Below are 11254 nucleotides of genomic sequence, written 5' to 3' on the forward strand. Positions count from 1 at the left end.
TATGTAAATTATGTAATAACATTTTAAGGTGTGTGCAACACATTTTCCGCATACAACTTACTTTTTCTATAACAGGGTGATTAATTGATTACATTTTACGTAAGGTCATGGGACTAAATAAACATTTTATGCAGATTGAGAGAGCAATCAATACACTTTGATAATCAAACTTTTTGGACAAGTGCAGAGACAAATGATGTATTAGCCCTTTTATTAATTTGATGTAGACCTGTCCACGGGTCCAGATACTTGCTCAGCCCGTCCAGACCCGTGCCCCTTGGACCGGGTTTGGATAATGAAAATTGTCCCAACCCGACTTAGGCCCGCTAAAGTACGCCTATTTTTTTGGAAGGACTTGAGATTAATAAAAATAGTCGGACCGTCTATTAATACTAATTAATAAATTTATATATTAAATATTTATTTTTATAATTAAAAATGATATATATATATATATATAATCCGACCCCAATCTGAGCCGAGCCCGTCTAAATTAATAACCGGCTGGACTGGGATTGGACTGAATATTTTTACCTAAAAACCCGATCGGCCCGGCCCAGCACAGCCGGACCCATAGCCAGGTCTAATTTGATGTAATGCAACATCAATTGCCACGTACCCGGCTGCAGATATCACCCTTTGGAACTATATGCACTGGATTCACCTTCGGTTGACTATTGACCAAAGCCAGAAGAACTACGGTGTCGCTGCCTTCACAGTTCATCCCCAAATTCTCCACATCGGAGATTCCTCCGGCGATCGCTCAATTGGATCGACGAATTCCAATTTTTCACAATCGTTTATGCAATGATTCAACTTCATCTCTTTCTCAACTAACCTTCTTACCTTTTTTCCTTTTTCTCGCATCAAAATCTAAATTCCAAAGCATCAATGTCAAAACCTTCTCAGAGAATCATCAATGGACTCCTCAGATTACACTACTCCCATCTCGTGTCTATCTCGAAATCCTCATCTTCAACCGCTTCTTCTCTCGCCTCCAAATTTGGCAGCTCGCTCACTAGACCTTACTCAAATGGGTTCTCCAATTCTTCTTCGAAAACCACGTTCTCAAATGGGGGTTTATCTCAACTTCTTCTAAAGCCCAAACAAAATTGCTCATCTTCATCGGGGAATTACCATCCGTTTGCTAAACAGAATCCTTCCTGCTATGCGGTGAGACAGTATTCTTTCAAGCCATCCTCGGATTTGGGGAAAATGTTCAATCAGAATTTTGCTAAAAAGCTTTTTGAAAAGCCATCGAAGGCGGTTAGTTCTACTTTCTCTAAGTACCGGACAGCTATTGGTTTACAGATTGATGCGTTTTGGAAGAGGAATTTGATTGTTCTGATTGCGGCTGGAGGAATTGCAGTGTGTGCTTTGCTTTGGCGGATTATGTTTGGGATTGCCAATACTTTCGTGGGCGTTTCTGAAGGCATGGCTAAGTATGGCTTCCTTGCCCTTTCTTCTGCCATTGTTGCTTTCGCTGTAAGTTGTTTTCTTAATCATAGTATTAATCTACTCTCTGATTGAAGAAAAATCCCATTTTGGCTGCAAATGTATTTTACTGTCGTTGTTGGGTTGGGTGAACCAATTTAAAGAATTCAAATCCATTAATGCTGTAGGCTGTGATAGGAGTGACATTGGAACACTTTAGGAATGTAATTTAGTTAAGGAACAATGTGAAATTAGCATTTGAGAGTATGTAATTAGGGCAGACTTTTCAGTACTTGGAAAATTTCAATGGTAGGAAGAACAGAACGCCTCATAAGTAAATTCTCGTTTTGAATAGGAGCTAAGCCCGCTAGTAATGTTATTTAGTTAAGGAACAATATGAAATTAGCATTTGAGGGTATGTAATTAGGACAGACTTTTCAGTACTTGGAAAAATCAATGATAGGAAGAACAGAACGCCTCATAAGTAGATTCACATTTAGGAGCAAAGTGACATTCTAACGCCGTTAGGAATGTTATTTAGTTAAGGAAGAATATGAAATTAGCATCTGAGGGTATGTAATTAGGACAGACTTTTCAGTACTTGGAAAAATCAATGATAGGAAGAACAGAACGCCTCATAAGTAGATTCACATTTCAACACTGTCATATGTGAGAACCCTATGACGATAGATGCAAGGTTGAAATTTGAATCAATTCAGTCTGCGCAAGTAGAAATGAAACTTACTGCCTGATGGGGTTTGACTTGAGAAGCAGATGTAAGATGTTTGATACGGAGCGACATTGGAACACCGTTAGGAGTGTCATTTAGTTAAGGAACAATATGAAATTAGCATTTGAGGGTATGTATTAGACATACTTTTTAGTACTTGGAAAAACCAATGATAAGAAGGACTGAACGCCTCATAAGTAGATTCACATGTCAACACTGTCAAATGTGAGAACGGCACGACTTTAGATGCAAGATTGAAATTTGAATCCATTCAGTCTGTGCAAGAATGTAGAATTGAAACTTACTGCCTGATGGTGTTTGACTTGGGAAGCGGATGTCAGATGTTTGGTGCGGGAGCGACATTGGAACACCGTTAGGAATGTCATTTAGTTAAGGAACAATATGAAATTAGCATCTGAGGGTATGTAATTAGGACAGACTTTTCAGTACTTGGAAAAATCAATGATAGGAAGAACAGAACGCCTCATACTTAGATTCACATTTCAACACTGTCAAATGCGAGAACCGTACGACTTTAGATGCACTGTTGAAGTTTGAATCAACACTGCCTGTGCAAGAATGTAGAAATGAAACTTACTGCCTGATGGTGTTTGACTTGAGAAGCAGATGTAAGATATTTGGTGCTGATTCATAGGCTGTTTTCAAGATATCTTATAGAGAGAACCTTCTGCAAACTCTTGAAAATACATAATCTTCAACTTATTAGGAAGTTGGCCATTTCTTAATGCTATGTACTTCTTATTTTTGTCTTTTGCATTTTGGACTTTGTTGATAATTCTTCTCCTGTACAAAAAATGGTCGAACATCCCCTTTGGTTCTTTTATTACTGCAAACTAGTTTCTTAATCAATTAAAAGAGGCTTAATACATCATTTGCCCCCTGAACTTGTCCAAAATGGTTGATTGGCCCCCTGAACTTTCAAAGTGTCTCGACAGCCCCCTGAACTTGCATAAAATGTTCAATTAGCCCCCTGAACTTGCGTAAAATGTAATCAATGAATCATTCAGTTGTAAAAAAGTAAGTCAAATGCGGAAGATATGTTACACGTGTCTTAGAATGTTATTACATATTTCACAAAATATATTAAAACATGTTAAAAAAGAATTTCTTACTTATTCAACTATAAAACATTTTCTTCTCTAATATTATAATTGCATAGCCCGACCTTGGTCGTTTTACTTTTTTAAGATGCATGCAACATATCTTCCGCATTTAACTTACTTTTTAAAAACGAGTGATTAATTGATTACATTTTATGCAAGTTCAGGGGGCTAACTGAACATTTTATGCAAGTTCAGGGAGCTATCGAGACACTTTGAAAGTTCAGGGGGCCAATCAACCATTTTGAACAAGTTTAGGGGGCAAATGATGTATTAAGCCATTAAAAGAAGATGATAAGATCACCAGTCCAAAAACTACCATCGACCTAATATGCATGTCTGAAGTAATATTAGCTAGAAGGTCACCATACTGAAGTTTTATGAGATGTTTGTCGTTATATCTGTGATTAGTTATGATTAATCTTAATGTGATATATGCAGCAATATGGTTTTGAACATATCTTGCAAGCAACCTGTGACAAGATTTCTGCTATTATTCAGATTATATTGATATGGTTATCTATCAAGATCTCAAACTCCAATCTCCATTGTCTTATAACTAGACTAGAACTATCAATATCTCAATATCATTTCATGCTAGGAAGCACCGAGACTTCTAGGAGATTAACATATGAGTGTCGGACACTCCGACACTCCGGGGACACGCACCTGACACTCCAAAATAAGTTTCCCCCTTTTTTTTTTTAAACTTCAGGGACACTTTTGGGACACTTCGGAGACATGGCTTTTGAGTTAATTAAGTAGAATATAGGATTTTTTTTTAATAATTTTACAAAAAAGAGGGGTTGATATATACAAAAATCAAATAAAACCCCAACAAAATAAAAGAAATCAAAATCTAAAAAAGAATATAGCAACCACCCCCTATTTTGTAGTTTAAGTAGTTTGAAGTATTAAATATTTCTTTTTGATGAATTAATGACTTGGAGCGAATTTGTGTCGCTGACACGACTTGATTTCACGGTTTTATATGATGGTTCATGTTAGCCGACCCCGAATCATTTCGGGACTAAGGCTTTGTTGTTGTTGATGAATTAATGACTTATTATGGATGTTATTTATGGTTTATAATGACTTGTGAATGTTATTTAGGGTCCCAGCCGGCACCCTTGTCTCATATTTTCTAAAAATGTTGTTTGCCAGCACCTTTCCCTGTACGAGTACCCGTATCGGTGCTTCTTAGATTTCATGACATGCTATAAATTTCATGGTGCATCCATAACCTTTGCGAATCTGAAATCCCGAATGTGAAATTCTCTCACATCCAGAAACGAAAATGAATTTTGTTGTACATGGACTAACTATTGCCAGTTACTCTGCTGCATGCTTCTAACTTACAGATGATTGTTTGAATGTTTATGTTTTTCTCTATGCTAGGGCCTGTATCTCCGGTCTAGGATCACGATCAATCCAGATAGAGTTTATAGAATTGCTATGAGGAAACTGAATACCTCTGCTGGGATTCTCGAAGTTATGGGTGCTCCCCTCACAGGAACAGAGTTAAGAGCCTATGTGATGTCAGGAGGTGGGGTTACACTGAAGAATTTCAAGGCCAAGCTTAGGAGCAAGCGGTGTTTTCTCATCTTCCCAATACAAGGTTCTGAGAGAAAGGGCCTGGTCAGTGTTGAAGTTAGGAAGAAAAAGGGCCAGGTTTGCTTCTGTAATCTCTTTTTCTTTATTTTTCAGTCATGCAATGAGTGTGGAGTTTTTTCTTGGTAAATTACACCCATAGCCACTGAACTTTACTCATTTTCACATTATCTAAACTTCAAAACATAACATAGAAGTTACTCAACTTTACACTTTCTAACATTATGGCCACTGAACTTCAATTAGTGCCTAAAAATGACCACTGGTGACCTCTAAATTGAAAATTCCAAGAATTTATGATATTCTAAGCAACTTTATTTCGTCAACTTTTTCGTTTTGAGGTCGTTTAGGTGTTGTTTGGTTAGAAGAGAGAAAGTGAACGTTTAGAGAGAGAAAGCTCCGGAAATGGTGATTTTGGAAAATAAAAAACGTATTTCCATGGTAAATGTGGTTCTAAACAACTTTAATTTTTGAAGCTTTCCATTGTGAGGCGTTAATTGAAGTTTAGGTGGCCATAATGTTAGAAAGTGTAAAGTTAAGTGACTTTTATGTTATGTTTTGAAGTTTAGTGGTAATACCGTGAAAATGAATAAAGTTTGGCCATGGGTATAATTTAACCGTTTTTTCTTTTTAACTTGAAATCCTCTCTGTGTGGTATGTTCCCTTGGTTTACTGCAATTTCCTCGGAAATGACCTGTTAGCTATTTACTGAGGTTATACTAAACTAATGGTCTTGCTTGTCTGATCTAGAAATATAGGTTTCTTGATTAAGGTCTGGTCTGGTGTTTTTTTTTTCTCCCCTCAAGTATTGAACTATTAATCTATGTTGCACGGAAACTCTTTGTCACTAGCATTTCCGCGTTTCTGTTTCCGTTTCCTAGCAATATTTTTTTAGAAATAACGTTTCCGGTATCCGTTTCCATATCAGTTTCCATTTCCCTTTCCATGCAGCATAGCTATTAATTTGTTGAAGTGGTTGAGCCCGGGAGCAAGATTCATCCACTCAAATTTTGCACTTGTTGAACACTTAATTTGGTTTTTCCTGTAGAGGAATAGTGGTGACTATTTGTGTTCTCACCTAGGAAGCACCAACACTTCTAGGAGGTTAACGTACGAGTGTCCGCACCCGACACTCCAAAACAAGTGTCCCCTCTTTTTCTTTTCTTTTTTAATGGAGGACACTTTGAGGACACTTTGCGACGGATTCTAAGTTTTTTTTTTTTGAAACAACGGATTCTAAGTTAATTAAGTAGAATATAGGGGTATTTTTTAATAATTTTACAAAAAAGAGGGGTTGATATATACAAAAATAAAATAAAACCCTAATAATAATAATAAAAAAAAGAAATCCAATCTAATGAAAAGAATATAGCAGCTGCCCCGTTTTTTTATAGTTTGAAGTATATATATATATTTTTTTTGAGAAAAAATAGTTTGAAGTATTAAATGTTTCGCGGAAATATATTGACATCATAAAGGACATGTATGAGGGAGCATGCACGAGTGTACGTACTAGTGTTGGGAAGACTGAAGAGTTTCCTATTACGATTGGAGTACATCAAGGTTCCGCACTAAGCCTATTTCTTTTTGCCATCGTTATGGATGAACTAACAAGTTCACTTCAAGATGGTATGGTATACCATGGTGCATGCTGTTTGCAGATGATATTGATATTGTGCTGGTTGATGAGGAGTGGAGAGGAAGTTGGAACTATGGAGACAAACTCTAGAATCTAGAGGCTTTAAGTTGAGCCGAAGTAAGACAGAATATTTGGAGTGTAAGTTTAGCGGCCATAGGAGTAGGGAGGCAGGGACAATCACCCTAGATGGGAGAGTTGTTCAGGTCTCGGATTGCTTCCGGTATTTAGGATCTATTATCCAAACGGATGGAGAAGTAGATGGAGATGTTGCTCATAGGATTAAAGCTGGTTGGTCGAAGTGGAAGAGTGCTACGGGTTTCCTTTGTGACCCCGGCATGCCTAATAGATTGAAGGGGAAATTCTACCGGACGGCAATTAGACCAGCATTGTTATATGGTACGCAGTGTTGGGCAGTGAAACATTGCCACATCCATAAGATGTCGGTGGCGGAGATGCGTATGTTGAGATGGATGTGTGGTCATACGAGAAAGGATCGGGTGAGTAATGAAATAATTAGGACAAAAGTAGGGGTCACATGTATTGAGAATAAAATGAGAGAAAACCGACTAAGGTGGGTTGGCCATGTGAGACGTAGAGCGCTTGAGGCACCGGTTAGGAGAACCGAAGAGTGGCAAAGGGATGTAGTGGTGAGGTGCAGGGGAAGACCTAAGCAAACTTGGAGGAGGGTGATCGAGAGTGATATGAGTTTACTGGGAATTGAGGAAAATATGGTAGTGGATAGGATGGAGTGGGAGGGAGCGAATTTGTGTCGCTGACACGACTTGATTTCACGGTTTTATATGATGGTTCATGTTAGCCGACCCCGAATCATTTCGGGAAGGCTTTGTTGTTGTTGTATTAAATGTTTCTTTTTGATAAAGGCTTAAAGTGTTATTTAGGCCTGACCCTGACCTATTATTTGGTCACACTTGGCCCATGAACTATCCCAATTGGTGAAATTTCACCCAATTTGGATGGAGACCTGACAAAACCGTGTGTGACGATGTTTTGACACCTGACACGTGGCACGTCTTAAAGTTTATTTGCCACATAGATTTTCTTATTTGAGAATTAACTAGATTGAAAAAAGAAAAGAAAAGAAAAAAACAAATCCCTAAAATAAAATTTTATCAAGTCTAAGTGTCAAAACATTGTCACGTGTCAATAGGATAACAATTTTGTTAATTCTCCATTCAAATTGTGTAAAATTTCACCAATTGGGATAGGTCAGATGCCAAATGACAAAATTTTGGATAGATCGAGGGTCAAATAGGAGTTTAAACCTTCGATAAATTAATGACTTATTATGGATGTCACTCATGGTTTATAACGACTAATGAATATAATATATATATATAAATTTCGCGTCTCTTTGCCATACTTGTGTCTTATGTTTTCTTTCAAAAGCCGTTTGCCGCAACGCAACCGTGCGAGTACCTGTGTCAGTACTTCCTAGGTTCTCATGCATTATTGAGGTTTGACACCGTTTTTTTTGTAGATTATGTTTTCTTGAAAAATCCTTGGTCTTTTCAAAATGGCTTTTGACATCAAAGGAATTTACGAGAGAATCACAGGCACACATGACAATGACATACCCTTTTGTCCACCAACCATTCTGACTGCTGTGGCGATAATTGGTCATTGTTGGCGTCACTAGTTGCTGGAAAACACTGGATCGAGGGGGCTTGAGCACCCATTGGTCGTTGGTAAACTATGTTGCACTAAAACGGAAACGGATACGGAAACTGACACGGAAACGGATACTGGGAAACTGGGAAACGTAATTTCTGAAAAACATAGGAAACGGAAACGTGGGGGAAACGTGTAAATATTAAAAATATAATAATACATTAAAAAAAAGATTGAAGAACAAGATGAAGAAAGTCCAAGCTCAATCAAGATTCAAGAGACAAAGATTGTAGGAGAAAGAAATATGGGTAAGTTCTTTAAATTGAAGGATACAAGGAAGGAATTGTCTCTATAATAGCAAGTTTCAATTTTCCTAATCTTAGATTGAATAGGAATTGCAAAATAGAAGTTTGAATTTCCAAAATTTGAATCGAAATAGGTAGGGAAAACCGTTTAAAAATTGAGAGACGCGTTTCATATTTTGGGTAATTACGGAAACGTGTCCGGAAACGTTTTGTATCAGTTTCCGAGAGTTTCCGTTTCCCACATCTGCTAGAAATGGGGAAACGCATGTCATGAAGAGTTTCTGTGCTTCATAGTTGGAAAACGCCAAAAATTCTATGGAAATTTTTATGTAAGAACGCCCAAAAAATATCAATTTAACATCCATAAATCACGAGAGACCACCACAAGCACCCACTTATCAGTGAATCTTGGACCCGACGCTGCTATCAGTTTACTTTGTATATAAGTTTCCCTCCTATCAACTGCATAGAAAACTGGTGGACTCTTACAATCCCATATCTTTTGTGGTGGAAGAAATATTTTTCCAAAATACTGTGGGCATAAAAACAAAATTCCAACTGTTCTTTTGGACTTCAACTAGCGAGAAATAGTTTGTTTTCTGTGAGACGAACAAAAGATTAATGTCCTAATAATTGGAGGGATAATATATTTGACTTGTTAAAAGAAAAAAGTACTGTGATTCCATAGTTGTGTTAGGAGTATCTGAATTAGGAGATTTGGCTTTTCTTTTCCTGTTGTCTCATTTAGTCATCTGTGCAGTAACAGAGGGAAGGGGGCAGAGAGGTGGCAATTTCGTGTTTCATGTAAAAATTGTGTTATCTCATGTATATGTTCCATATGGTTATATCTGATATAAATCATAGGAAAATGATTTTTGCGTCAATCGTGTCGTGTCAGTCAGGTTGTCCCTGCAAATCGTGTTTTCGTGTCAGAAATTGCCACGTGAGAGAGAAAGAACTTTGGTAATCAGGGCTAGGAATTTACCAAAAATTCTTTTCTCATGCTTTTATTTTGTAATATGTCTACGCATTGTTGAGCCGCACTGTTGTAATAGTATAATAGACACCTCAGGAAATGAAAGAGGCCAAATTTGAATGATAGGAAGTGAAGGGGTCAACGTCTGTGTTGCACGGAAACTGAAACTGAAACGAATACCGGGCAACATTATTTCTAAAAAATTATAGCTAGGAAACCGTAATTGAAATGGAAAAGAAACTGAAACAGATGTGAAACGCTAATGAAGAAGAGTTTTCTCATGCTGTTATTTTGTAATATGTCTGCATTGTTGAGGCGCATTGTTGTAATAGTAGAATAGACACCTCATGAAACGAAAGAGGCCAAATTTGAATGATAGAAAGTGAAGGGGTCACGGTCTATGTTCAGTGAAATGGATACTGGGAAAATGTTATTTCTAAAAAAATATAGCTAGGAAACGTTAATTGGACCGGAAAAGAAATAGAAACAAAAACGGATACAAAACGCTAATGAAGAGGAGTTTCGTGCAACATAGGTCAAAAAAACCTTACTAAGTGAATTTTTTCCCAAAAGGTCCATATGTTTATATCAATGATAAAGTGTAGACATCCCGGTCCCTGGAACTGCCGTAACATGCATCTCTATACTCCTTTCTTTTCCTGTTACAACTTGAATAGCAATAACCTAATCGTGTTATGCCGGTTTGCAGTATGATATGAAGCTATTGGCTGTTGACATTCCGATGGCATCAGGACCGGACCAGAGACTATTCATTATTGGGGATGAAGATGAGTACAAGATTGGTGGCGGACTAATAGCCGAGCTTAGAGACCCTGTTGTGAAAGCAATGGCAGCCAGCAAGGAATTTGACGATCTAGACCGAATTGAGGAGGAACAGGATGCTGAGAAAGAATTTCAGGAAGCCGAAATAAAGCACCGCGAGGAAATCGATAAGCTTGAAAGAGGTGGTTCATAGTGTTTTTTGTCGTTCTTTCGGAAAAAATTCCCATTTTCCCCTGGATTTTTCTTTATAGCTGCTCGAGACTAGTCGTTGGCGCACCTTGCATCCGAATCAGAGTCGCGGATTGCAAGGTATTTCAATCCGGAAATGCTTAAAATTCACATAATCTAATTGAGGTAATAAAAGAAGTGCAATTTTCCTGATTTGTACTGCTTGGTTTTATTTGACATTCTGCTTTACTTGTAAAGTTCCATCTTTTAAGAAGCAATACGCCTGCTGTTTTATGCTTGTTTGCACTTATTTTTGCTGCTGCCTAGTATGAGCCCTTGCTGCTTGGACCGAGAATCCGTTCCGATTTTTTTGCGCCTGAGTGGCGATTAAAATATATATTTTTTTCATTATTATTTTGATTTTTTGTTTTATTATAATTTACTTTTGAACATTGTTGCATGGTTTTTGGTTAATTGTGGTTATTATTTTCGGATATTTTTGTTTAATTGCATTCTTTACTTGTTTTCGTAATAAAATTGAAGATTTTAAAATATTGTTTTATAGTTTTCAGTTAATTATATTATTTATGACATTATTTTTTACTTGTTTCAGTAGTTTGAATGATATTATTGTAGATTTTTTTAACATGTGTATATATGTTATAAATATATATATTTTTATATAATATGATATATATTTTAATTATATATATATAAGAAAATATAAAAATACAAATCTAATTATTTTCCGATTACCTTTCAATAGTCCCCTTTGATTAGCGACTAATATTTTTTACAACCTTGATATGAGTTTTTTTTTTTAACTGATTTCAAAGATTGCAGGGTGGATGTTTTCAA

At 36.9% G+C, this 11254-nt stretch overlaps 1 protein-coding gene across 1 annotated transcript; it reads left to right on the top strand.

Moving 5' to 3' along the window:
- The first annotated feature begins 682 nt into the window (after window positions 1-682).
- On the top strand, window positions 683-10807 carry LOC136226853 (uncharacterized). The gene is made up of 3 exons (XM_066015527.1): window positions 683-1485; window positions 4684-4956; window positions 10155-10807. Exons 1-3 carry the CDS (start codon window positions 892-894, stop codon window positions 10419-10421), a joined length of 1134 nt encoding a protein of 377 aa, XP_065871599.1. The 5' UTR covers window positions 683-891; the 3' UTR covers window positions 10422-10807.
- The last annotated feature ends 447 nt before the right edge of the window (window positions 10808-11254 follow it).

Source organism: Euphorbia lathyris, chromosome 4 (genome assembly GCF_963576675.1).
Source record: "Euphorbia lathyris chromosome 4, ddEupLath1.1, whole genome shotgun sequence".
Classification (NCBI taxonomy): domain Eukaryota; kingdom Viridiplantae; phylum Streptophyta; class Magnoliopsida; order Malpighiales; family Euphorbiaceae; genus Euphorbia; species Euphorbia lathyris.